The following is a 26963-nucleotide window of genomic DNA, read 5'->3' as shown; positions in this document are numbered from 1 at the left end:
GCCACTCAACAGAGCCTGGAGATCCCAACACCTCTGCAGCTCTGAAGCTCCCATTTCTGGAAAGCTGACTGTCAATTACCAAAGAAACAGTAATTTTGCTTCTCAAAATGCAACTATCATGGAGCTACCACAGAGCTGTCAGTCATAGAATGTGCTGAGTTGGATCTCACTGTTTGACACCAACTGATATCTTCTGTACTTAATGCAACTTTCTTTTTCTAATTCTGTAAGATACTTTGCACATCTTTGCAAAGGCTCCTCTCAACCACCTGGTACATACAAGACAGGAAGTGAGAGTGGTTGGGCAGGGGAATTTTAATTTTAATAAAAGTGAGTTTTAATAGCCTGAGCCCAAGACACCAGCAGCACCACAACATACATTTCAAAAATAAAGGAGACCTAATTCTTCACAGAGACGGTGATCAGACACTGGAATGGGCTGCCCAGATGGATTCACTGTCCCTGGAGGTATTTAAGAAGAGACTGGATGTAGCACTCAGTGCCACGGTCGAGTAGGCAAGGTGGTGTTAGGTCAAAGGCTGGACTTGACAATCTCAGAGGTCTTTTCCAGCCTGGTTGATTCTGTGACTTTTTCCACGACTTTTAAGCCTTCCTCTTGTGCTCAGTGATCGGATTGGGTCATGACTGATAAGATGAGGTCACCACTTTCTAGGTCAGATATATATATTTATATATGAACAGAGTGGTGTTCTTTGGGCCCCCTGAGCCCAAAGTAAAAGGAGAGGGGAAAACCTGTTGGTGAGAGTGCTGCTGCAGTCTGGTCAAGAGTGGTGGTTGCAGTCCAGTCGAGAGTGGTGGTCTGCAGTCTTCCTCTGGATCCCACGAGTGGTTAAGAAAGTTCCAATATATATATATATATATATAAAGTTCCTATATATATATATATATATATATATGTATACTCACACAGTATTTATGGAGAATTCGGTCTGACAGAGAGTAGAAATCGTTTCTTGAGGAAGTTAATTTCCCTGGGAACCGAGCTCCTGGAATCTCTTCCCGCTCCCGGATCTTCCTCCGGCGGCGGCGGGCGCGGCCGGCAGGGGGCGCCGTGAGCCGGCCCCGCCCCGCCCCGCCCCGGCGCGCGCTGCGCGGTGACGTCACGCCCCTGCTACCCGCGCCCGGGAGACCCCGCAGCGAGCTGCCAACGCCCGGCCGAGCGTCTGAGGTGAGAGGAGAGCGGGGGGGGGGGACGGGACCGGGACGGGACCCCCGACCGAGCACCGCGACCGCCGAGCGGCCCCGATCCCCGCCTGCCGCCGACTCAGCGATTCCCCGGCCACGAACGGGGCGCTCGCCGTGCGCCGGAGCCGCCCTCCCAGGCCCCGCGGTGTGTGCGGGGCCTCCCCGGCAGCCGCCCTGCTGTAGGGCGGGCTCGTCCCCGGTGGGCGCTGCGGTTGCGGGGCCGGGGTACCGGGGCGGCCGCCGCCTCCCCTCCCCTCCTCTCCTCTCCCCTCCCTTCCCCCGCTTGCTGGCGGCCGGACCCTTGGAGCGGCGCAGGAAGTGCTGCCGCGGCCATGGCTGGGCCCTGCCCCGGCCCTGCCCCGGCCCGGCCTCGGTGCGGCCCCGGCTGTGGGAGAAGCCCCGAGGGGCTGCTGGCTGCTCTGGGGCGGTGCCACAGGAGCCCTGAGCCGCGGCGGGGTGCGAGACGCTGGGCTCCAGCTGTGCGTGTGCTGCACACAGGCAGCCGAAGAGTCGGGAGGCGCTTCTGGGCATCTGCGAGGCTGTGGGTTGTGTTATCCAGAACCATCCCGCGGCTCTCGGTACAGCGCCGGTGGTGCCGCCGGCTGCAGCCGGGGCAGGAGCCAGCGCCGCTCGCTCCGACCAGCTTGGAGGGTTGCTGTTGACGCGCTTTTGCCATTCTCGGAAATCCTCACAAAAATGTACATATGCTGCAGCCGGACGTCACCTTATCTGTGTTCTAATCGCTGTTTTAGCGATCTGGACTTCAGTTGTGTTTTTACCTTCCAGCAGGCAGAACTTGCAGCTGGTGACAGACGCTTGTAAGGCCAGTTAGCTGTGAATATAACAACCAGCACTGGAAACCTGTGCTTAACGAAGGACTGCAGAATGGCCAGGGTTCCTGGTGCCCTGCCTGTGTGGGTGCTGTGGCCAGAGGAGCAGGAACAGCTTTGCTCCCCCCTTGGCAGACAAGCCCTGGCGAGGAGAAGGCCGTGATAGGTGGTAACTGGGTGGTCAGAAGTGGCTGGATCTAGTCATCTGTGCTTCTCTCCCAGGGAAGGAAGTGCTGGCTGTCTCTGTTCGAAGTGTTAAAGTGTTAAGTTGCAGTGCCCCAAATGTCCATTTATTTATTTATTTATTTATTTATTTTTGAAGGCGTTTAAAACCTGGATCAAGCTCCTCGTGTTGCTCACAGGGATAGCTCGGTAAGGCACGTAGAGCTGCACTTTTTCAGTTAGCAAAAGGGTCTTGTGCAAAATCAACTTTAGGTGGAAAACCTTTATATTTAACTGACTGTACTTTGGGAAGCTATTCTGCTTTGTAGACTCTTCTTGTTAGTGCAGGGTTCTGGCAAAGGCAGCATAGGCAGGTTTTGATTTTGGATTTGAGACGGGTCTTCGACTCATTCATAAGATTTCCATCAGTGTATTGCTGACTGTAGAAATAATCCTGTGTTTAAGCTGTTCACTTGTGAGCCTCAGTAACAACGAGGAAAAGGATTTTTAAAATCTTGGCAAGGAATAAAAAAATACCTATTGCAGTGCAAAAAAAAAAAACAAAACACATGTTTGCAGTTTGGTAACATATCCTAGGCAGAAATTTTAATCACTGGATTTGCTTACTTTGAACTTGGTTATTCATGACCTGCAAGGGATGATCTGAATTCATTACACACCCTGCTTTGGGGTTGGTTGTTTGCCTCAAATTGATGGCCAGGGCTGGGGAGTTTATGATGTTTTCACTGTTTGATGGAAAAGCTCTGGAAGCTCCAGAGTGTCAAGTACCTAAAATGGAAACTGTGGGTCTTCTGCTGTAAGAACAGTAAACAGAAATGGAGCCCCTGTGGAACTCCCAGGGATTTCCCTGATGAGAACGATGGTGATGGTTTGAGCTTCTAGAGCAGGAGGCAGTCAGGAGGAATTGTAGGGGGGCATAGTTATTCTCACCCTTGAGGCTCTGTTCCTGAGGAAAGAATGACACTTTTTCTTTTTAGAAGATGAAGGTGTCAAATTGAACGAAAGTGAAATTGGTTTCTGGTACTCCAGGTAGCAAGAAGCTCTTGTAGGTGAAAACACCCTATTCTTAGTGTCTTAATATATGACAAATAAAACAACTTATTGAGCAGATAATCTTTTAGGCAGAGTTTTTAAAGAAATCTGAAGTGTCTTACACTCCTGCAGCCTGTCACCATTTCATTAAGTGAAGCCCTACACTTCACACTTATTATTAACTTGTATGGTTTTACACTGTGCAAGCTAAGGGTATCCATCAGGAAGGATTGCCACCAGGAGTGGTAGGTGAAGAAAGCCCTTTCACCAGAGTTTTTCCAAGGGCTAAAGCCTGGCACAAGGTTTTCCCTCCCTGAGGATGTCTGGCTACCCCAACGTAGGGTTCAGGTGCCTTTTGTGGCCCTTGGTGTCCGTGTCAATGCCCGAGGTAAGTGACAGGAATGGCATTAAGAGGGTGTATTCCCAGCTTCTGCTGGGGGATCCTTCAGATTGTTTTTGGGTAGTTTGTTTACCTGGCCCTGGGTGTGCAGAAAACTGAAAACAGTGAGTGCAGGAAGCAGAGTTGGTGGTGGTGTTGTTGCGTAATTAATCTTTGTAATCTTTTCTTGGAGATGGAGAGAGCGACTGTCCTAAAGAGTTGTAAAGCTCCAAAATACTGATTGGCCTGTTTTCAATAGAGCAGCTGTCCCTTCCTTGAGATGTGTTGACTTTTCTTCTGAACAAGTGACATTTTATAAAGAGAAAACAAAGAGTTTGTTTTGCAAAAGCTTTTAAAAGCTGCTGTTCTATTTTAAGCTTTTGTGCTGCTGATTCACCCCGTCACTTTAGAATGTTGTGGTGTAATTCCTACCAAGAGAGTTGGACCGTGCATGGTGGACTGTGCACTGTTCTCTTGTCTCATGGAAAACCAAACCAAAACCTTTCTAAATAAAGGAACACAAGGGGCTTCTTTGGGGCCTTTGCCTGGAGAGGGTGTGCAGGTAGCAGCTCATCCCTGTGAATCTGTCCATGCCTGTGGTCAGATTGTGTGGGATCAGCCGTGTTTTCCAGCACAGACCAAATCTGGCAGGGGAAGGTGAAGGTTTTCACCAAGCTAAGGCAGTGTTAGAGCAAATCTTAAACTGCTGTGGGGTGGGGAGCTGCCCTGGGGCAGCCACAGAGCTTTGCTGTCACGAGTGGTGCCGGACTCCCAGCAGCAGCTGAGGCTGCCAGAATTGTTTTGCTTTTTGCTGGTTTGAATTGCTCAGCTCTTCTCCAGTGGAAGGATGCTGTACTGTGTTTCTGGCCAGTGATGAGTGTTCTGTTTCGGGGAAATAATGACAAAAAGGCTCCTGCAGCTTTGGATGTGACTCCAGGAGGCCTCTGCCACTCCATGGGCTGTGTGCACCAGGCAGCTGTGGCTGGGGAACAGCTAAAGGCAGGGGGGCTGCTGTGGGGCCTGGATGTGACAGCAGCTGTGTCTGAGCAGTTCTCTTGAGTTCAGTGGTACTTTTGGGTTTAGTGCATGTTTAGTTTAGTGCATTGCTGAGCTAAAGGCTTGGCTCCTCTCGGAAGCACCCTCTTCATTCACGTCCTGGAGTGGGAGCTGTTACTTTTTCTGAGCATTTTGTTTATTTGCTGGCTGCTGAGGAGCTGCCAGTTGCCCAGCAGGCTCTTGGTCCTGCAGCCTCGGCCCTGCAGGGCTGGTTTTGGGCTGGTGAAAGGAGGTGGTTCCAGCTGCTCTGGTTCCTTCTGCTGATCAGGTGAGTGCAGGGCAGCTCCCCTGCTGCAGTCCTGCTGTTAGTGAGCCTTCCAGCTACTTTGCTGGTTTTAAGAGGAAACTCCAGGATAGCTCAGTATCTGGAAAAAGTTATTTTTGCAGTGCTTTTTAGCAAAACTTTATTTCTTTAAACATCAGACAGCACTTTGGTACCCAGCCTGAGCTATCCCCCCTCAACACAGCACATTCTCTGGGCTCCTCCTGGCTGTGGGCATGGAGCACCTGCAGCTCTCCTGTTCCCTGAGCAGGATCTGCTGCAGTGATTTTCAGGCAGGGTGCTTCCCATGGTGCAAACACATGCCTCAGAATAGAGGAACTTCTACCACTGTTAAATGCAGTTGGCCATGGGAATGTGGAGAGAACCATCAGGGCCATGTGGGCCTTGATTTGGTTCTGTGTCCAAATAGGAGTGTAGGTGCAGCTTGTATTTTTAAATATTATCAGTATGCAACTCAGCTAATGAAGATAGGGTTTTTTAAGTGGTAGTAAAATACTGAACAGAACTTTGTTACATGGTTGAGGAAAACAGCTTCCTGTAGAGTATGAAAAGTGAAGAGCAATGAGGTAAGATAAAAATGCTTTTGACAGAAAAGACATTAATGTAAGCCCACACACTTCCCAGCACTTAATCTGGGGCAGGTTTTTCCAGTGCTGGGGGCTGCTTTTCACAGTGTAACCTTAACCAGAGTGATAATGGGGAAGTTGTCACTTCTGTGTTTTTTCTGTGGAGTTGGTGATCAGGTGAGGGTGGTTGTTTGGAGCTGTGAAGTGGGATAGTGGGCAATGCCCGTGGTAAAGCAGGTGTAGGCACAGCTGGAACTGGTGTGGCAGAGCCTGCTGAGTCACACACACTCTATCTGGCTGGTCAGCTTTCTGCTTTTGAATTTAGGACTAAAATGGGATGACATGGTTTTCCCCTTCTTTTTCTTGAAGTTGTTAAACTTGAAATGTGTGTTATGGTGCTGCTGGTGTCTTGGGCTCAGGCTATTAAAATTCCCCTGCCCAACCACCCTCACTTCCTGTCTTGTATGTACCAGGTGGTTGAGAGGAGCCTTTGCAAAGATGTGCAAAGTATCTTACAGAATTAGAAAAAGAAAGCTGCATTAAGTACAGAAAATATCAATTGGTCTCAAACAGTGAGATCCAACTCAGCACATTCTATGACAGCTCTGTGGTAGCTCCACGATAGTTACATTTTGAGAAGCAAAATTACTGTTTCTTTGGTAATTGACAGTCAGTTTTCCAGAAATGGGAGCTTCAGAGCTGCAGAGGTGTTGGGATCTCCAGGCTCTGTTGAGTGGCAGACTAAGGGATGCTCCAGGATCCTGGGCACCTCCTTTATCTCCTGCAGGGATTCCCGTAATGATGGCAAACATCATGGGTTTCAAGACAATCAGGGCTGTCCTGGTGTTGATCCGGCTCCTTTGGTGATGGTGATCTTGTGGCTCTTTGCACTGCTTGTTTTTGTGGGCCTGCCCACAGATTTCCTGTGCTGGCATCCAACACCAGGTTGAGAGTGTGGGACAGAGCCCACCAGTGTGCTCTGCTGCTGGGGGGTCTTCAACCCTGAATTGAGACCCACCCACTGCAGATCCAGGTCCTTACCTGAATGCTTGTGTTTGTCCTGACGTAGCTTCTGCTGCAGCTGAGCTTCTGTGGCTGTGTCTCATAATTAGACACACATACAAACCCAACAGCAACACTGCTTTTTGGAGGCAGCTCTCCCTGTGAGGTACAAATTCTGAGATAGAATTTAAAGGACTGTGTCTGATCTGTCAGTGACAGTTAACAAAACCTCAAAGCAGTGCTTAAATTGGGATATCCTTTTCAAGATCCTGAACTGATGGGGTACAAGATGGTTTCTCAGGTCTGTCCCTTCTGCTTTTGCATGTTTTGCCTTGGACTTCATGATTTACATTTTTCTAAGGGAGTGCAACTCTCATGCTGGTTTGTAGTTCAACAGCCAGTTTAAGCTCCAAGTAACTAAAGACCCAGGCCTTAAGCTTGGCTTGGAACGAATGTGTTTGTTTATAGAGCTGACCTGCCTGCAGCAGCCTGAGCTGTGGGCAGGACAGGCAGGTGAGCTTGGGCACCAGGTTTAGAACCTGATATATTCTTTTACGTGTCATTTACCACTTTACTGGCATAGAAGTGGCAGATGTGTTTGGTTGTGGGGTGAGATCTCCACGAAGAAGATGATTTCTAGCAGGCTGGAAGATGGTTGCTGTACATGTGCAGAGGAGAGTTCTGGCAATGGTGACACTGCTCTCGAAAACAGTTTTGCTTTCTGTGCCAGTGGGTCTTTCTGGAATTCATCTCTTAATCAGAGAGTGGCTTCTGTTTGTGCTTTGCATCACAAGTTTGTGACAGTATTAATGTACCAAGAAGTCCAAGGTTTTCTCCCTCCTGAGGTGGCAGCTGAGCTGGTGTGATCCCTTGGTTAGTGGTTTGGGATCTCTGCAGAGAACTAGGCAGCAGCCTTTGCCCTGTACTGTTTGTCATAGAGGTGAGCAGTACATCTTCCATGTAAATGCTGGTAGGTATTTGCTGAGGAAAATTGGATTGCTGAGAGTGTAGCAGCCGAGTTCTTCTCCTTGCTACCCCTGATTGGAGAGATTTGAAAAGCACAGAAAGATTAGTTTGTAGTAGGGCTAGAGGAGGTGGCAGAGGGCAAGGACCTTGAAATGGTGGGGCAAGGGTGCCTTGAAATGGATGTGATTAATCTGGGAACAAATTATCAAGTACAAACAAAGACTTTATTTAGAACTGTGTGGTTTTATAAGATAAGAAGTGAAAGTACTGTGGAAGGGCAAAAATGGTTATTACAGACCATGAGTAAAATCTTGTGACTGTTGTTCCTTTCAGTGTGGACTCCTGAGTGCTTTGAGTTAGATGAATAAACTGTTCACTGTAAAATCACATTGGGGGGGGGAAATAATCTTAGTTTTCAGAAATGGCTTTGTTTATTTTCTTGGAATGCGGAGCGGGTGCCCAAACAGGATCTGGAAGCTGTGATGGACTGGTTAGGGTTCAACTTCTGAGCTAGTGGTGTATCCTAAAGAGAGCCCTGAAAGGGTTCTTGGCCAGTGGTGCCTCGCAGGGAGCTGAAATGGCAGCAGTTTCAGTCCTGCTGAAAGAGGAAGCGGCGGCGCTGCCGGGGCTCGGCAGGAAGCGAGCACAGGATGTGCACAGACCTGACAGCACAGCTTCCTCTGGCTGGGAGAACGAGCACAGCCTGAAAACAGACTTCAGGACCTTAAGAATAAGAGAAATTGTAACAAACCTGAAGGCTTGTGGGTTCTGCTTCATGTTCCACCTACAGCAAGAGTGAAGGTGAGATCATGCAGGTTCTTACTCCGGGTGTAGTAGGGAACGCTGTGGACAAAATTCCACCAGATTTCACTTAATTCTGCAGTCAGCAGTGCACACAGGTACTGGAACACATTGCAGCTACTCTAAGTTACAGTTTGCAAACCCAAAGTGCTCCCATTCCACGTGCTTGCCTTTAGAATGGGAAAGTCAGGCTCGCATGGGAGGGGTCAGGTGTGTTTGGGACAGTATTTTGTGCAACTTGTGCTTAATCAGTGGGAACCTGCCAGAGGTACTGTGGATTTTTTCAGCCTTCTGTGATCGTTCAGTGTCTTGGTCCTTGCACAGGCCTGTGTGACCCAAGTGCATCACTGCAGAATTTCCTTTGCCCCAGGAAGGATTACTGACCTCCACAACGTCCTGCTGGAGACTTCAGTTCCCTGTTTGTTGCAACACTTATGTCTCTGTTAACACTTTTTGGGATTGGTCCTAAATGCAGACCAGCTGTCTTCCATGAAAGTGTAACTGAGTTTTAAAGCAAAATTCTGTAAAGTGGCCTGTGAATTTGACAAAGTTGACATGGCTGTGTAATCCATAGTTTCCAGCATGCCACGTCCCAGTTCTCTGTGACATTGTTGAGTTTTGTGAAATCCTTGTTGCTGAACAGGTTAAAATCCAACAGATACTAGAAGTATCATTAGTTAACACGTGCTTTATTGAAGCACTGAAATTTTTGGTTACAATACAGAGAGGTTTGAGAAATTAATTCAGTGCTCCATTTCTTTTTTTGCAATTTTTATTTATTTTTTTTAAAGAACTCTTTAGAACTTGTTGAACAGACCTAAGTCATATTGACCTGCATTACATTTCCAGTCTTTATCAGCTCTTCTCTCTGGGCTTGGCCAGATGGCTCACAATTATATGGCTCTAAATCCACTCACTGCACTCAGACTGGGCCTTCAGCACTTTCGAGTCTGTTTCAATTCCCTCAGATATTTAAAACTACTTAAAGTGTTCTCTAGTTCTGCTGAGTGTTGTATGTGCAGGCTTCCTTTTATTAGGTGACTTCAGGGGGAGAACAAACCCAAAGCCTCTATAACCTCTTTGTTTCTACCTCCCTTGGCGTTGCACTCTGGGGATGTTTTTCTCTCCTTAATCTCATTTTGGATTAAATTACTTTTAAACCACAAGTCAATAATGCATGTATGTTTAAAGCTATTCCTATGGAAGAGTAAGTCCCAGGTGCACTGAAGCTCCCTAGAAACAAGCTTATTTTCAGCTGTGATCTATGGACTTCTCAGAAGTGCAAAACACAAAGTAATTCATCCAGCTAATCTAGAAAGCCTACTAATCCAAGGAAAATAATTATTCAACAACTCCACTTTCCCGCTGCTAAGACTTTGGAGACCTATGCTCAAGACTCTAAATCTGTTTAAAATTTATGCCATCATTTTTCAGTATTTAAAGATAAAGCTATATAGCCGTTAAAAAACAAGGTGAAGGGGGTGTGTGTGTGTTTGATTGTTGATGTGCACCACTGCAGTGCTTCACTTCAGGAGCTCAGTGCCAGGCAGGGAAAATGTGAGCTGTGGGCAAGGTGTGTGTGCAGCCAGTGCTGTGTCTGAGCCCCAGTCTGTGACCTGAGCCCTTCCCAGAGAACAGCAGCTTCTCTCCCAGCCCTTGGCTGTGTCCAAGGACAGGGAAGAAGTGCAGGCTCCCGATGCTTTCTGAGATGCTTTTTGATACTGTGGTTTCATTCTGTTGCTTGATTGGTGTTCTCTGGAGCAATGAGCTTTAAAGAAGTAACATTAAACACTTGTTTTTCTTTTCACAAAGGCTTGTGTGTGACCTTTTCTGGTACAAGTGCATATACAAAATTTGGATTTATAGAGAATCATGGGTTGGTGTGCTGGTGTGAGCACAGGGAGTGCTTCAGAACCCGGATTTTTCCTCTAGTGTGCTTTATGGGCTCTGGGCAGGTGTCTGAAGCAGATGTGTAACCTGCAAATGACAGCTAAACAAGGAAATGCAAATAATTGGGAAAGAGGGCAGAAAGAAGAGGGAGGGAGAGCAGCAAGGAAGGATTACAGGATGGAGGAGTTGTGGGCTGCCCAGGGAGAAGGGCAGGGTGGAAAGGGAGCTTCTCTGAAGGGGTGGATGTTCAGTGCTGTTACCTGACTTCATATTACTTGTATGTAAACAGCTGAGCTGATCTGAACACTGAAAATGCCTTTTGAAATGGAAATGATTGCTTTGTCCTTCTAAGTAAATATGTGTTTGCTTCAGTGCCAAATCTCAGAGCTTTTTGTTGTATTAATGAAGGGCTATTGGTACCTCTGTGCTGTGCATCCTGCTGAATGCCTGCTGTGAACCTGAGGTCTGCATAAATCAACAGATTCTATTATTTTGATATTGAAATAGGGCACTAAGTAGAGGACTGGTGGCAATGCCTGATGCTTACACAAGTCAGTCATTGTCTCTGTGCTTGCTGAAAGAGGACACATAGATAAGGATGGCAGTGGAGTGCCTGATGTACCAGGTGCTGGCTGGTGGCCTGCTCTGAGAAAGAGTCTTTGCTGCCATTTCCTAAAACTGCTTGTGGATCTGTCCAGGGCTTGTGGGAATGATGGTGATTAGTATTCCCCTACAAGTACCGTTTTTAGGAACTTTTGGGGATTTTTGTTTAAGGGAGATGGCTTTGTTGAAGTCTTTGAGCATCCCTGCAGCATCTGAAGGAGAGCTGGGGGTGGGATGTTTGTTTTGAGTCCATAGCAATTTCCTTTGCTTTGCAGGCACGACAACCTCATGTGCAGTATCAAGTCATATTAACACCTTGAGATGAGCTCCCTTGATTAGAGCATGGTGCTAATAATGCCAAGGTCATAGGTTTGGTCCCTGGTTGGGCTGTTCACTTAAAAGTTGGACTTGGCAATCCATGTGGGATTCCAGCTCAGAGCATTCTGTCATTCTGTGATGTTGCTGGCTGTGACCAGAGCCTCAAAAACCTGGAATCAATTTGTACTTCTTGCAGGCCACTGTCAGGAGTGAATTCCCTGGGAAGTGCCCAAGTGCACAGTTCAGGAGGGATCGATTTGGGTTTTTTAGTGCAGTTGCCCAGACTTGAGAGCCACAGCAGCACCCTCAGAGGAGGGTGAGTATGCTGCTTTGAACACCCTCTTGGCCCCCATCAGGATTTTACAGAGACTTTGCAGCAAGTCTCTGTCACTGTAAATAAAAGTACTTCTGATAATACAGAAATGCTGAAAGTCAGGGGGAACTTTGCCACTAATTTGTTGGGGTCAAAATTTCACACTTGCATGTGAAGAAATGGCCAGAAGCCTGGTATTCTTCTAATTAAAGTAATATATTAATGAAGGGCAGCTGTATTGACAGTGGAGGGAGCCAGCTAATGTTTGGATGGAGGTATTGATGGCACATATCGATTTAGTTCGTGTGCTGCAGTCTCTGCTGGGATGGTGTTGGAGCAGCTGGGTGCATCAGGATTTTGTGATGTCTGGAGAGTGATTCCCTTGGGATCTGGATGCCCTGCTGAGCTCTCATTGCTGTTAGCACTTCAGAGTGGGGATAAAGGGGTATGTTAAGTAGCAGCTCTAACCAAAAGGTTGTAAAACTTTACTTAGGCCTTAAAGCTGAGGGAAGGAGAAATTAATCATGTTTATTTCTGTCTGTACTTGTTTATTTTTATCCATAAACTAGTTTTGAAGCACGTGTTGCTGTGCTTCCTGCTGAGCTGCTCTCCAGAGGGAGCTCTCTGGGAGGCAGGTGTGTTCCTGAGCAGAGTTTGCACTTCCAGCTTTCAGAATATCTGAGGCTGGATGCTTCCATGCGTTAAAAACAGAATCTGGAAAAGCCTCAAGACCGGTTTTGCCCATTTCTAGGTAACCAGGCAAAATTTTTCTCATTTATGAACATGAGCAGCTTCCTGTTGTGTGTGTGAGGGAGAGAAAGGATCTAAAAACTCATTTAAAAATGTCTTGTTTTCATATCCCAGATGTGCTGTTAGTGGTTTGGGCTCCTTGCTGACGGCTCTCTCGTGAGTATGGGAAACATCTAAATATATGTATCTCTTTTTTTTTTTATTTCCAGGTTCTCTTTGGAGTTGATATTGTAGCAGATTTCAGCTATGCAGACGATCAAGTGTGTAGTCGTGGGTGATGGTGCTGTTGGTAAAACCTGTCTCTTAATTTCTTATACAACAAATAAATTCCCATCGGAATATGTACCAACGGTAAGTGTGAGAATGGTTCTTTGGTCCTGATGGGGCAGGGCAGCAGGAATTCCCTTCTGAACTAACCTTTGTGGTGTGCATGCCCTGATCCCTGTTCTTCCAGCCTGCTTTCCTCTTGGAGACTGATACAGCAGGGAAAAGTGACAGTCGGTCTGATGCTGCTGCCTTCCAGAGCACCTGGCAGTGCTGGGGGGCCTTTCCTGTGTCTGCTCAGTTCTTGCTGCTTGGCTGCTCTGCAGAATCTGCCTTCTCTTTGGGGGTTGATTCTGTGGGTGAGTTTAGCAGTGCAGACAACTGCAGGTCAGGAGTGCCTGGTCTCCAGCTTGTGCTCTCAGCTCCTGCTGCATCTTTGTTTTTAGGGAAAGGAGTTTCATGTTGCTAAAATAGCCAGTGACTACAGTTAACATTTTCTGAGGCTCCTTTTTCCTTTGCAAAGATCCAGAAGTGTAGTGAACTGTGGAGTGTGACTTCAGCTGAGCGTGAGGAATGTGTTTGGATTTAGACTGTGCAGTCCCATCCATCTGTACTTCCAAACGTTTGCAAGCTTTGTGTGTAGTCCTTGACTATTTTTAAGTAACCTTTTGAGTTTCACGGGCTCAGTTTTCTGAAATACTGATTCCCTTGACTTATCTAAAGATCAAGTTGGGAGGAGTTTCGCTGACTGTGAGGCATATGCACAATCTCTCTGTTAGAAAAGTGCTTTTCTCCTTAGTCATATGCAAGATCAATGTGCTGCCACTGAGCTGGGTCAGGTTTCAGTGAGGTTGCTGCAGGAGACTTGGACAGCTGGATGCTATTTTACTAGTTTTCTCTATTATGTGCCTGAAAAGTCCATCCCATGTGGTGGTATGAAAAATTCATCACTAAAAATCCTTCTCACTTAACTAAAACTACAACATAAAGCAACTCAAAAGACCAGATAACTCATCTGAAAGACCAGATATCTCCTTTGAGATGCCAAGATAACTGTCTGAAAGCTCTTCTGGAATAGTTCTTTACAAAACTGTCCTCTCCTTGCAGAAAAGAGGTTGAAGTGAACATCATCACCTCTTTTTGAGATGTTGGCTTTGAACGCTATCCAGAGTCTTTCAACTTGGGAAATACGAGGTTTGTCTCGTGCAGGACAGGCTCCCACAGAACAAAAATGTTTGTCTTTAGCTGTAGACCAGGAGCTAACAATGACAGGACTCTCAAACCTCAGAGTAATAAGGCTGGATGTGGTGGCCACTGTTGGGAACCTGCTGGTTGTGCTGTGAGTGCAGAGATCAGTCTCTCTCATGGGCTCTGTTATGGACTGGTGAAGTGGCATTTGAAACGTGTTTTTTGTCATTCTCCAGTTTTTTGAGTGGCGTCAAGTATCCTGCTGTGATGCTTCTAGGGCAGCCACATCCTGTGCTGAACCTGTGGGAGGCTGCTTGTCCTATTTAAGCTGTTCTTTATGGTCAAGACAAAATGCAGGCGGTCAGTGAGTTCAGCAGTGAGTGTTTCTATACTTATCCCTTCAGGGAAATGACCCTCTATTATGTTGAAAAATGTTATAATCTTAAAATGCGTGTTTTGAACGTTTGTGAGTTTGTGCTGCCCTGCACGAGGTGGTACTGGCTGTAAATCTCTGCTGACAAAGGATATGAAAAAACCTACTCAAAAGTGAGTTGCCAGTAAGGTGTGTTCGAGGTGTCCTGAGGATTCTTTATAGTGCTTTTTAAATCTGCCCCATTTTTCTGGAATAATATTTACCTCCAAACTTCATGGCTTGAGGAACTTGCTGTTCTGGAGATACCAGAGGCCTATTCCCAATTCTGTGAATTAGGAGGTGTATTTCAGACACTGGAAACTGATATGTAACCTCTGATATTCCAGCTAATGTTTCTAGTGGTAAATGGACAGAGAAATAGATACTGCTGTGCTTTTGCAGCAGTGTGGCCAAAGCACAGATAGTGAACACATCACTTCAGACCAACAGATCGGTTCTGTTCACCTGACTCTGTGTTTTGCAACACAATCTTTATGGCAGATATTTCCCAGTGGGAAAGCCTGAAAGTGTTCCCTGGAGTTGGACACTTTCTTGGCTGTTCAGTGAGGCAAACCCAGTGCAGCGTGTGAAGGGTTGGGCTGTGGGTAACGGGGATGAGTGGTGAATTCTCTTGCAGCACTTTAAAATCTTGGATGCTAAGCCAAAGCAGTGTGAGAGGTGGATTTCTGCTGCTGGCTGATGTTCTGTGGATATGCAGTGGCCATAGTTGCTTTCTCAGTCACTGTGATTTGTGAGAAGTTGGAAAAATTAGGGTAGTGCCAGGTCTTGCTGTAACCAGGGCAGTCAAGTGGGAAGGAGACACCTGAACTCTGGGAAGTTGAGCTTTGAAGTGCTGTCTCACTGCTCTTACCTCAGTTTTTGGTGGTTTTTTTTCAAAGACCTAAACTTTTGCTATAGCCCTGTTAATAGATGCATGTGACTGCTTATTTTCCACGTCCCTCCCTTCTCACTTCCACGAAAAGCTTTTGAGGTGGCTGCTGGCCTCTCTCATGTTGGGGGTGTGTTTCAGCTGTGGGAGCTGCTCAGGCTGCAGTTCTGTGGGAAGGCAGAACTTGCCCATCCTCATTTGGAGGAGTCCCTGTGCAGTGATGTGCAGGGGCAGATGGTGGGGTTTGATTTTTCTGCAGTGGGAAAGACCTTTTGCCAAAGGTAGTTTCTGCAGTAGTGTCTGTTGTGGTTCTGAAGATAACATGGTTCTTGGAATGAAGGATACTGACCTCAGACAGTGCGCTGCTGAGTGGGTGGGTGTTGGAGGTGAGTGTTTGGGTAGGCCCTGGTGCTCAGTTGTGTTGTAAACGAGTTACTGGGCGGTGCTGGCTTTGATCTGTGCAGCGGGTCTGCCCTGGGGGACAGCACTATTGTACCAGGTGCTGTGCAGAGACAGTAGGACTTTGTCTCTGGAGCCAGACTCTCCCTTTAGATTGGGAGTGAATTTGACACAGGCTGATTTTTGGACCAGTCCTTCAGAGATTGAGGATAAATCCCTGTTGAAAAGATGGACTTTATTATGTTCAGAGAGGATTTCCTGCAGAGGATTTGGGTGCTGTGAGATGCAGCCCCATTGCTGTTACCCTTGAAGGGCAGGGCTTCATTCTGTCCTTGTGGGGCTGTGATTACTGTGTCACACCAAGGGTGAAGGTGGGGATTTCTGTGGCAGTGTGGGAAACCTCTTTGTGGTAACAGGTAAACACTGCTGTAGGTGTTTTGCTCAGTGGTTTTTACCATGTGTACCTCGTGGGCCTTTGCTTTAGTACCTCATGGAAGCAGCTGCAGCATCCCTGTTCCAAATGGAATTGTTCTGTTACTGGCCTTAGTGGTCATAGCACTGTGAGCCTGATGGTTCTCTTGTCCTGTGCAGGTATCTCTTGTGCTCTGACAAAGTGAGTAGGATGATGGTTGGAGACATGGCTTATTCACATCCTCTTAAATGTGTATTTCTTTTCTTGCCAGGTTTTTGATAACTATGCTGTAACAGTGATGATTGGAGGAGAGCCTTACACCCTGGGCCTCTTTGATACTGCAGGTGAGAAAACGAGTGCTTGTGTCATTGTGCCTGCCCAAGATTTACCTGAGGTGATGTGCAACATGAAGACATGCATTTGTTTTTGTTTGGTTTTTTTTTTTTGGTTGTTGAGGTTTTTTTAATGGAAGGGGAAAAATCTCTCTTGATTCTTCATTCCTGACCTTTTGAGAGTTGCTAAGTTGAGTTTATTAAAAAGGAACCCAAAATGCAACAACAAAAAACTCAAAGCAAAATAAGAAAACCTTCCACTTCTGTTAGAGCTGTTTTATTTTGTGACACCAGATGACAGCTTTCAGACTGTTACCTCCTATCTAGGTGATACATGAAAGATAAAGGTTTCCGTGTTTTTAAATGAAATTAAAGGAGAAATTTGTGTGGAATAAAACGTGGATTGTACGTGGGTTTTGTTTAGTAAATAGCCAATTTTTAACCAAATGTCAAGACAGAATTACTAACATTAGAATGTCTTAAATGTGCTTATGTTTCTCTATCCTTAACATGGATGAAATCAGGGTGTGGATTTCCTAAGCCCTCTCACTGTGTGCTTTTTAGAATTAAAAGTCTGCTGGCCTCTTGTTTAAGCTGTGTTTCAGTTTCTGGCTGGAGAAACATGCAGTGATTAAACAACTACATACTGCTTTGAGTGTGTGAAAAGTTAGCAAGAAAGGGTAGAAACTGGTTCAGTTGTGGGGTACCCAGTCCCCACCACATACCAAAGTGGTGTGGCAGCAGCTGGTGTTGCAAACTCTTCTTCAGAGGAGTCCTTCTAGGGACCTTAGTTCATAAGCTATCACCTAAAATTGTCCTGTGACAGAATTTAATCTGTTTCCAGCTGTGTTCTTAAATGCATTGTTAGTGTCTAATTTGATTAAGGAAACAATCTTAGGTTTCCAGTTAAACCCTGTAGCTGTTAAGGAAACTTTCCTGTCCCACCATCTGGGAGCCACTGTGGCAGTCACCCTCCACCACGCGAGCTGGGACTCTGCAGGGGAAGCCCCTTTGCAGCAGCAGCTCCAGTGACCTGATGGGGCCTCACTTGACTCCCTACGCACCCCACACTCACACAGTCAGACAGGGTTTCCTTACTGGCTCAGCCTCAGGTTCCCCATAGATGTCTCAGAAGTCCAGATCTTTAAAATAATTTAATCACGGTGCAAAACGAAAGTAACAGCTCAAGCTAGTGCCTCTGAGGAGGGACCCTGAACAAAGCAAACCCTGGGCTTTTATATCCCTTACAACCTGTGTGCAAAAGTCTGGGGTCTTCCAGCTGAGCCCTTGGCTCCTGCTGTGTCTCTGAATGTCTGGTCACCTGTCTGCTTCACTTAGCTCTTTGTGTTCTCCTCCCAAAACGTGACCTATGTCCCTGTTATTGCAGGCTCCCCTAGTTCATGGATAAAGAGTTAGGGGGAGAAGAGAGGTTCCTTCCTGACACGTGTGGGCCTCCTGTAGGGGCCTGCAGCATTGCCTGGTCCCTGTGTTGGGTCCTCCCCTGCCTGTTTTCCTGCTGAGGGTTCAGACCTCTGAGAAGTGGTGTGTGTGTAGATATTCACACACATTCACATACTATCAACATGAGTAGTGACCCAGCTGGTAATTCTGACAAGTTACCAAGGGACTTTAGTGCTGTGGGCGACTGTGCACTTGTGAATGTAAAGGCTTTCCCTTTCAAAGCTGGACTGCTGAGGGGGAAGCATTTGTTCTTAATGGCTGCTTGCTTTTTGCTAAATAGTAGCCAGCACAAGTGACAGAATTCAGCAGTGGATGAAACCCCCATTGCTAGCTGTCAAATAAAAACCAAGTCGCTTGTGCTTTTGGGAGTAGTCTGTTAATTGCAACAAGATATGTGAGATTTAGAGTAGATGCTAGGAAGAAATTCTTCCCTGTGAGGATAGTGAGGCCCTGGCACAGAGAAGCTGTGGCTGCCCCATCCCTGGAATTGTTCAAGGCTGGGTTGGATGGAGCTTGGAGCAACCTGGGAGAGTTAAAGGTGTCCTCGCCCTTGGCAGGGGGTTAGAACGAGATGAGCTTCAAGATCCTTTCCACCCCAAAGCATTCTGTGACAATGATTCTGGTCAGTGCTTACTCCTCTGTGTCCAGCCAAGCATGGTAGCTGTAACAGGCTCTCTACATCTCCATCTTCAAACTGTAGAGCTTCCTCCACTGAGGTGTCCCAGGTGTTGCATTGGCTCCTCCAGGATCTTGGAAGTGTTTGTCCTGTATGATGAGCGAGAGAGCATCAGCTGGAGCCTGAGACATTTTAAACAAGTGTTTCGGATTTGGTTGCCAAAAAGTGCAGCAGCTTCAGTGCCAGATTTGCTTTCTAAAAACAGATTGCTGCTGAATGGGCAGGAGGAGGTTTAAGAATGAGCTTGGGGAGAGTGAGGCTGGTGGGTCAGTGCTAATGGTGCCCTGCAGGGACTGCCTGCCCTCTAAGGACTCCAAGGGGAGAGCATGGCTTCCTCCAAAACACAGCCTGTGCAGGGACTTCAGTGACAATACTGCTGGGTGGCCTGATCAGAGTCATGTGTACCAGCAGCATTCTCTGCCTGCTGCCTGGGGACACTTCACAGCATAAGTAATAATATTTTCGTGAAGAAAACTGTTTGGGGTTTTTTTCCCCTCCTTCAAACAGCAGGTTTTTTTGCAGGGTAATGAAATTTGATGGCATAATCCTTGTATGGATTGGACTGGGTGCAGAGGACCTCATCTATAACCTCATCCATGTTCTGCAACTTTTCTTCATAATTGAGGAAAGTGTTATGCAGTCTGAGGGTGTTTGTTCTAAAAATGTATTGGAGACTTCCCACCTCGCCTGTGACTTTCAGCAGCTCACTGTTACATAGCAACTGAATGAATTCTGGATTTGAAAACTGGCATCTCCAAATGTTTGGGTTCAGGGTATGCTTGGTTCTTTGCTTAAGAGTTAGGATTAGTCATAGGGATGTTATTATGCTGGAACGTGCATTCTAACCTGCTGTAAAGGGCAGTATTTTATTGTCTGTGTCTAATGCTGTGTTAATTTTCTCCTCTGTAGGTCAGGAAGACTATGATAGATTACGACCCCTCAGCTATCCACAGACAGATGTATTTCTGGTCTGTTTTTCAGTGGTGTCTCCTTCTTCATTCGAAAATGTGAAAGAAAAGGTCGGTTGAACTTTGCCTGAAAAAGCTGCCGAAGTGTCAGGTGGTTATCACGGGTGGTTAATAACAAATGCTGTGTCTTCCCTGTCTTTAGTGGGTACCTGAAATTACTCACCACTGTCCAAAGACCCCTTTCCTGCTTGTTGGGACCCAGATTGATCTAAGAGATGATCCCTCTACAATTGAGAAACTTGCCAAGAACAAGCAGAAGCCCATAACCCCAGAGACGGCCGAGAAGCTGGCCCGGGACCTGAAGGCCGTCAAATACGTGGAATGCTCTGCGCTTACGCAGGTGAGGGTTGGTCTTTGACCATTTTTCCTTGCCTTTTTTATTTTTTTTTTCAGTTCCAGGGAAAAGCAAGCTCCAAGTGGATGTGAAAGGGTATAAGTTCTGGTTCTGCTGTTGACGCTGTAGCTTTCTCTTTGTCTCGTTGTTCTAAGGCACAGGGAGTTGGCAGTGGTACAGAGAAAAGCAGCCTGTGAGGATTAGGCCTAGTGTAGAGGAGTGATGGAGGAGAATGTGCTTGCTGTGTTTGCTTCTGTCTGGAGAAGAATAATTATTGAAAGCTTAGAAGGTGCGTTACAGACAATAATTGGGTTAGGGCACAGTGTTTTAGCTCACCACTGAAGAGAGCAGGCAAAGGAAAAAAAAAACCCTCTCAGAAAAGTTAATTCTGGTACCTGTAAGACTGAAAGCCTTCATGGTCTAGAGCTGCTTTGTCTTCCTGTGCAGCTGGTGGTGAGCTGTTTCCTGTGCCCGCCTTTAGATGGAAGTTCTGTTGAAACAGAAAAGAAAAATGAAATAGTTCTTAAGACATAAACATGAAGTGTGAACTAACTTGTGAACGCGAGTCTAAAGGCAACTAAAATAGCTGATTTGAGGCCAGGAAACCTGATTATCCTTTCCCTTTAAATTAGGAATGCTAGGGTGGGAGCTATTTTCTGGCTAGTTGGCCTTTTACCTTGACTTTGGATGCCCTGGGAACTGAATCTGGTGTGCCTACACTTGGAGAATTGACTGCCACTCCTTAACAATTTCCTTAACACTGCTCTGTAGAGAATTTGTCACTGCCTGATGTGCATGGAGCCAGGGGTGCACAGTATCAAGCCCCCACTCCAGTGATGTTGTGCATTCATTTCCTTGAGCACAAGAAGTTTATTGCAGAACTTGTCAAAGCCTGAAGTTTTATTTACCTTGCCCCTTTTGCCCAGATTGCATGTTGGCTCTTCCATTTGGGATCCAGAGGCTTTTTTTTTTTTTGTAACAAAGCTTTGCCTGAGTGTTTGCTGCAAATGAAGCAGCTGTGCTGGAGTTGTGCAGGACAGTGGCACTGGACGTGGTGTGGCAAAGTGTGCTGTGGTTCATCCTGGGAATCCCTGATCTAAGGGTGGTTTTGGCTGTGCTTCCTTACCACCCACAGGCAAGCTGAGGGTTATTTGTGCTTGAGCTGTAGTTCTCTTAGGTCTGTTCAGCCCCAAAATACCGTTTTAGATGGTGTCTGACACATCCTGAATGCTGCTGTTAACTAGGCTGTAGAAGCTGATAGTTGGATAAATACCTGCCAGGGCCATTGTCCTGTATTGCTCACTGAGACCCTTTCCCCTGTAGCTTTAGACTTGCCTTGTATAGTCTGCTCAAATTGCACAGAAACTCTTTGAATTACCAGAGCAAGAGCTGATATGATAAAAAATGTCAGTGTTTATCTATTTTTTCTATTTCCAGATAGACTGATCTGTCTCTGTTGCAGTGAAATGCCTTATGCACTTGGAAGCTCAGCCTGAATTTCTTCCAGAGCACTAATGCTTGTATACCCATTGATGGTTTTAGGAGTCAGGATTGACCTGGGAGGAGGGTTCAGAAGCCTTCTCACCTGGAGGACTAGTTGGTTTGCATCTGCTCCATTCTTCTTCCTTTATTTGTGGTTGACTCCCCTCACAAAACACCTTTTCCTGGGCTCTGTGGGCAGTATCTGGCAGACAGCAGCGTAGCTGATCTGTGAAGGTGGTGTGGAGCTCCTGCAGTGATCTCACTGGCAGCTTGCTGAGCACAGAAGCCAGCTGCTTTCCTGGCCAGGAGGATTGTTTTCCTCCCTGCAAGGCAATGCAGTAGTAGCTGGTTTCAGCTGAAGTGAGACTCAGCTGGATATTTAGTCTCTCTTTACCTTGGCTGCTGTCTGCATGGTTCACCTCAGCAGTCCAGGGGGGTTTTTTCCTTCCCAACTAATTTACAAATGACTGACACCACAGTAGCAAGTGATCATAGGATCATGGAGCTAGCATGTTTTTGTACTAGGTCAATCATGAGAGGCTGAGTTTGTGAGTCTTTTCTGTACAGACAGAATATCTTGTCCCTGAGTTTGCATGTGTGCTGTACTGGGGAGCTGGTTTTATCCCCCTTTTCCTCAGGTTGTGGAACCAATTTTTGTGATGAGGGCATTTTCAGTGTCCATCTCCAACCTTTCTCTACCAAACAGTGCCCAGTGCCACTGTGAGGAGTGGATAAGGCTTTGCTGTTAGGAAAGGGTGACTGACAAACAGATTGCAACTGCAGTGATTGTTGCTTCTGTTATGCTGAAGAGTTAAATGTCTGAGTGGACTTTCCAAAGCCCAGTGCTAGTACCTAACACCAGGGAGAGTGCTTTTTCCCCCCTGGGTGCTGGGTTGACAGTTTTGACACAACTTTATGAAGTGCCTTAAGCTGCCCATGAATGGAGGGAGTAAAGGAAGCCTGATCTCAGCTTGTTCCCAGTGCAGCACAGGAGCCATGACTTTAACTGGAGTATGGGCCTGTGTGCCTGTGGTATTGAGCACAGTTCCCTTGGTGTTGTTACTCTTGGTCATCCAGGCTTTGAAATCTGGTCCTATTTTCACAATGGTTTTGCTCCTATCTCTTTTTACTCCTCTTCGTGTTTTTGTTAGGTCCTTCAAAACAAATCCCAAATTCTGGGCTCCTGAGCAAATTTCTCCTGTGCAGCAGGAAAATAGAAGTCCCTGAGCAGGAGAATTAAAGGAAGATTGTTTTCTTGATTCTTGCCTTGCCTGGGTTCTTAATCTAACAGTGCAGTATTGAGTTTATGCTACAGCCTTATTCTTGCAGAGAAAGGAAATCTAATTAGTACACAGACTTCAGAGGCGTTATTTATCTGAAGTCTTTAGCTCTTTTGTCAGCCTGGGTTGCAACTCATTTTAAAAAAAGAAAAAGTTGCTGGGGAGGCTGTACAGGATGTACACTGTAGTTTCCTTAAACAAGATTATACATGCAAGTATAATCTTGTATGTAATGTGATGGCCTTAAATGCTTCCAGATGGAACTGCCTTAGAGCTCTCCTGTAAATGTGCTTCAGTAAAACAAGATTAAAGCCTTTCTAAAAGGGATATATCCAGTATAACCTGCGAGGGAGAAACCAGTTACATCTGAATGATCTTGAAGAAAAGAAAGTCTGAATTTTGCACAGACTGCAGTCGTTTACAGGACTTAATTGCAGCTTTTCTGTTTGCCTTTAGCCGTCATAAGGCAGTTCTCCTGCATTTATGAAGGTTGCACTCACGACAGTAGATTTAGGCGAGTCCAGTTAGCCTAAAGTGAGCCAGGTTTTACTTGGGGTGTGGTGTGTGACTTGGCAGAGCCGTGTGGGAGCGGTAACACCCCGCAGAGCTCCTGCTGTGCTTACAGCGAACCCAGCGCATGCTCCACTGTCACCCTGCAGAGTCCTGCAGCCCTGTCACTGCTTGTCTGGTGGTGGATCCCAGTGGTTCCAGTCGTAATGCTGTTTGTCTTCCCGTGGTTATACTCGCTTTGGAGACTAAACTGAATAACTGAAATGCATTATTTCCATGCTGGCTCCCGCTGTCAGAGTAGCACTGGTAAGGTATTGCATCACTTCTAAAGGCTGGGAGTTACTGACTGCCAGTGACGATGGCTTACCAGGGAGGTCCTGCTTCCATCCCAGGTTGTGTGTTCCCAGCCATCTCGAGACCTTCAGTTATTCAGGGGCTGAATTCACAAAGCAGGAGTTGTTTGGAGCCTCTGCTCTGGACCAGCTGCCACTGGGGGAGGTGGGAGCAGTAGTCCGTGCATCCGAGGTGCTCACTTATCCACAGTGGGTGATTACAAAAGGTTTAGCTGATCTTTTGGGTCCCCGTGGTGGGGCAAGCTGCTCTCCACTCCATTTACTCCCCTGTAAACTCCCTCAGTGTATGTACAGCAGTGGAGTGGAAACTACCACCCGTTGTGTGGCTCCCACCCCCATGTTATTGCTGTGTTTGTGCCTCTGCCCTTCTGAGTGTTTTGTCTGACCTTGTCTGTCTGATGTTCTGTCTGTCTCTGTCATTGACTTATGGGTCATCTAAATGAGATTTCGTCCTGGGATCTACTTTGTTTTTTTACAAAGTAAATCTGTTTACTGCCTCTGTGAATTCAGCCTGCTCTATCCTGAATGCTCTTTGTATCTGCTTGTTTTTCTCTAATCCTCTAACCTGGCTGCTGTTTTTTCTCCTCCCCTCTGTCTTGTAGAGAGGTCTGAAGAATGTGTTTGATGAGGCTATCCTAGCTGCCCTCGAGCCTCCGGAAACTCAGCCCAAAAGGAAGTGCTGTATATTCTAAACTTTCTTCTTCCCCTCTTGCTGCTGCTTCCTCTGTCCCACTACTGTAGAAACGTGGTTAAAAATGAATCAAACCACCTTGATTGAAAGCTGTTGTGCCTGCTTACCATCTTAGAGCAACCTCTGTATTAGCCCTTGGACTGAAAAATCCAGTACTTGAGATCTTTAGTAAAAACGTTGTGACTGTGGAACATGAACTGGACTCGCTTAACTCCCTGCTGCTTGGGTTGCCAGATGTGACTAGCTTTATAATTCAGGCTGTTGGGGGGAAAGGATTTGGTTACATTGTTATTTAAAGAAAGATCAAAAGAATAAGAGATGATGTTTGATCTTCCTGAATCCAACTGGAAGAAACAAATGCGTGTGTTTTCAATTTCTACTTGTGAACTTGTAAACTGTATTTGCATGACAAAAGTACCTGAACCGGTGATCTGCAAGTGATGCTGTAACGTGAAGGGTTTTCTGGTTCTCCTGTGTGCAGTGAGATGTTTTTCTGTTGCTGTTGCTTTGGCTGTCTGTGCTATAGTGGAGTATTTGTCAGTCCTTGGGGGGAAGGAAATATCAATGTACTTGCGACTGCTTTATGAACTGTTAAAATTCTTGCTTTCACTAACATGGTAGAGCTCTTCATTTCAATAATAGATCCTTAAAGCCTGTTACTGTAAGATGTAAAGCTGCTGCTTACTATCGTGCTTCTGATTTTTATTGTTTTAAGGAGAAAACATCAATTGTAGCTTGTCTTTAAATTTTGAAATTAAAAATTGCAGTTGTTTGTATAAGTGACTGATGAAGCTTTATTCGAATTGCATCTCCTGGCTCCAGTTTAATCCTTAATGCAGCGTACGGTACCTCTGTGTACTCCTCCCAGCTCAACTTCTCTGCTGCCATGGCAGCTTCTGGGCTCTGCCTGGCTGCTTCTAACCCTGGGATGTTTAGGGCTGGATGCCCAACGAGAGCAGGCACTGGACCAGGTTCCCATTGCATGCTTGCCTTGTCTCTCCTCCCCTGACACAGGGCTCGGGTGTCTGCTGTGCCAGGTAGAGCTCTTCCATCTGAATGCAGCACTCTCTGCTTTGTCATTAGCATGTGAAATGTGTGAGTAGCCAGTTAACCGTAAAAAATTACCTTAAGGAAATGGCTTTGGTGCGTGTGTTTTGCTTCCTGTGAAGTACACTGGTCTGCTCTCAGGGGGTTTGTGTTCCTGCTCCCAAAATGAGGTGTCGAGCTGCCGGGCACAGCAAACGCAGCTCGGGTGGAGCCTCTGAGAGCTGTGGATGGCAAACCTCCATCTGTCTGTAGAGGGGTGCGGCTGCCACTTGGCTTTTTCTGGGGGTTTTGTTTGTGTGAAAACTCAAAAATGAGACTGCCCCTTTTCTCTCTCTCTCTTTGCCCCTTTTCAGAAAGGCCTAAAGAATGTATTTGACGAGGCGATATTGGCCGCCCTGGAGCCCCCGGAGCCGAAGAAGACTCGCAGGTGTGTGCTGCTATGAACGTCCCTCCACTGCCCCTTCCGCAGAGCTGGTGTTTGATGTCACATTAAAAGCAATGTTTAAATCAAACTAAAAAGATACAAATTCTAAAATTTGTTTTTGCAATAATGACAAATGCCCTGCACTCCCGTCTCCCCCACACAACCCCTGTGTGAGATGAGAATGTTAGTGTTTATTCCCCGGTGCCCCCTCAATTCAGTTAAACTAGTTTAATTTTGAGTAACTATGTATTATCAGAAAACACTGATCAGTACTAGTTTTTTATTTTGTTTATTGTTTCTAATTTTTTTTTTGTTTTGTTTAACATCAAGGCATGCTCAATGACTTTTTCTGTAACAGACTAATTTTAGGCTGTTTTACTGAAGCCTTGCCCCTTAAGCCAGTCTGGCAAGACTTAGTTCTGGTTTCAATACCTTGTAGGGCTGTTCTGCAGTCAGTCAGCAGCCTGGGTGTGAGCAGACTTTAGTCAGGAAAGCAAAATGTCCCAAGCTGGTGCTTCTCTAAGAAGGAGTGCAGAAAATGCATCTCCTCTGAAGTTGCCTTGTATCTTTTTCTGCTGGCTTTTTACTGTGCAGGTCATAAATTTCTACCCCATCCTCTAAATTATGAAGCCTTAGGAATAGGAGAACCATTTTCTCTGGATGCACCATCAGACTTGAAACTAACTTGCCAGTGTCTCACTTAGTCTTTGCCATCATAAGCTTTTGGCTCGTGATGAAGAAATAACTGCACCTTTGGAAGCATGCCTAGCTCGATCAGTCAGCTTTTAACAAATCCACCTTCTGCCAATCCTTAATTGTTAGAGAAGTGCTTACCATGATCTGCACATACACTGCTGCTTGGACACCCTGAGGGGGGCCCAGGGTATGCAGCCATGGGCTTTGGAGCTGGCTCTGATGGTGCATCTCTTGCTGGATGGCTTGGCATCCTTCAGGGAGGGGTGGAAAGACAGACCTGTGCCAGTGGGAAGGAACTGCAGGGAGGGGCTTCTGGTGTTTGGTGTGGCACCACAGCGGGACCAGTTAATGGAGCCCCTTCTCCTGCAACCTGAACCTGTAAGATGGACTCCAGCCCCTGAGGATCACGTGCAGGGTCTGTGTGCAGACCAGCTGCAGTGTCGTAACGATTTTACCAAATATGTATTTTGGCCTGCAAATTCAAAGTTTTTTTTAAGACTTAGTGAATCTTCTCCATCTTCCGAAATTCCAGTTTCTCGTAGACTCATTAGTGTTGAACCAATGCTTTTTTCATGTCTAAGTTCTTTGTATATGCATTCTTTTCAGATGTATTAAACATAAAGTATCTTCACAAGCCTGCCTGAGGGTAGTTATTTCCTTTACCTTTCTCTTCTGAGTGTGAAGGACTTGTAAATAATGGCTTTTATCCCCTGTGAGCCCCACTCTCCTTCTCATGAGCTAGCTTGGGTCTTTCCTTAATGTTTAATCTTGCTTCTGGCCTCAGTCCTGTCAAGATTGCTCTAATCTTTGATGTAACATCTTTGCTGTCAGGTCTAGTTCTGAAGAGAGGGCTGGGTAGCTCTTAGTGAAAGGAATACTCAGTGTGCATGCTCCCAAAATAGTAAAAGTTGGCTTTTGGGCCTTATTGGGCTCCTGCATCTCTTCTGTCAAGAAGTTCCCTGTTGTT

At 46.3% G+C, this 26963-nt stretch overlaps 1 protein-coding gene across 2 annotated transcripts; it reads left to right on the top strand.

Annotated features, from left to right (window-relative positions):
• The first annotated feature begins 1103 nt into the window (after positions 1-1103).
• Positions 1104-26630, top strand: CDC42 (cell division cycle 42). 2 transcript variants are annotated; one of them, XM_032709004.1, is made up of 6 exons: positions 1104-1189; positions 12388-12529; positions 16014-16086; positions 19121-19230; positions 19322-19519; positions 25230-26630. In XM_032709004.1, the coding sequence occupies exons 2-6, from the start codon at positions 12425-12427 to the stop codon at positions 25317-25319; spliced, it is 576 nt and encodes a 191-aa protein (XP_032564895.1). In that variant the 5' UTR covers positions 1104-1189; positions 12388-12424; the 3' UTR covers positions 25320-26630. The 2 variants fall into 2 exon arrangements, with proteins under 2 accessions (XP_032564895.1, XP_032564897.1); XM_032709006.1 differs by lacking the exon at positions 25230-26630 and adding an exon at positions 23741-24886.
• The last annotated feature ends 333 nt before the right edge of the window (positions 26631-26963 follow it).

This window comes from Chiroxiphia lanceolata, chromosome 22 (assembly GCF_009829145.1).
Source record: "Chiroxiphia lanceolata isolate bChiLan1 chromosome 22, bChiLan1.pri, whole genome shotgun sequence".
NCBI lineage: Eukaryota > Metazoa > Chordata > Aves > Passeriformes > Pipridae > Chiroxiphia > Chiroxiphia lanceolata.
Note: the sequence above shows the minus strand (reverse complement) of the source record. Positions and strands in the feature narration are given on the sequence as shown.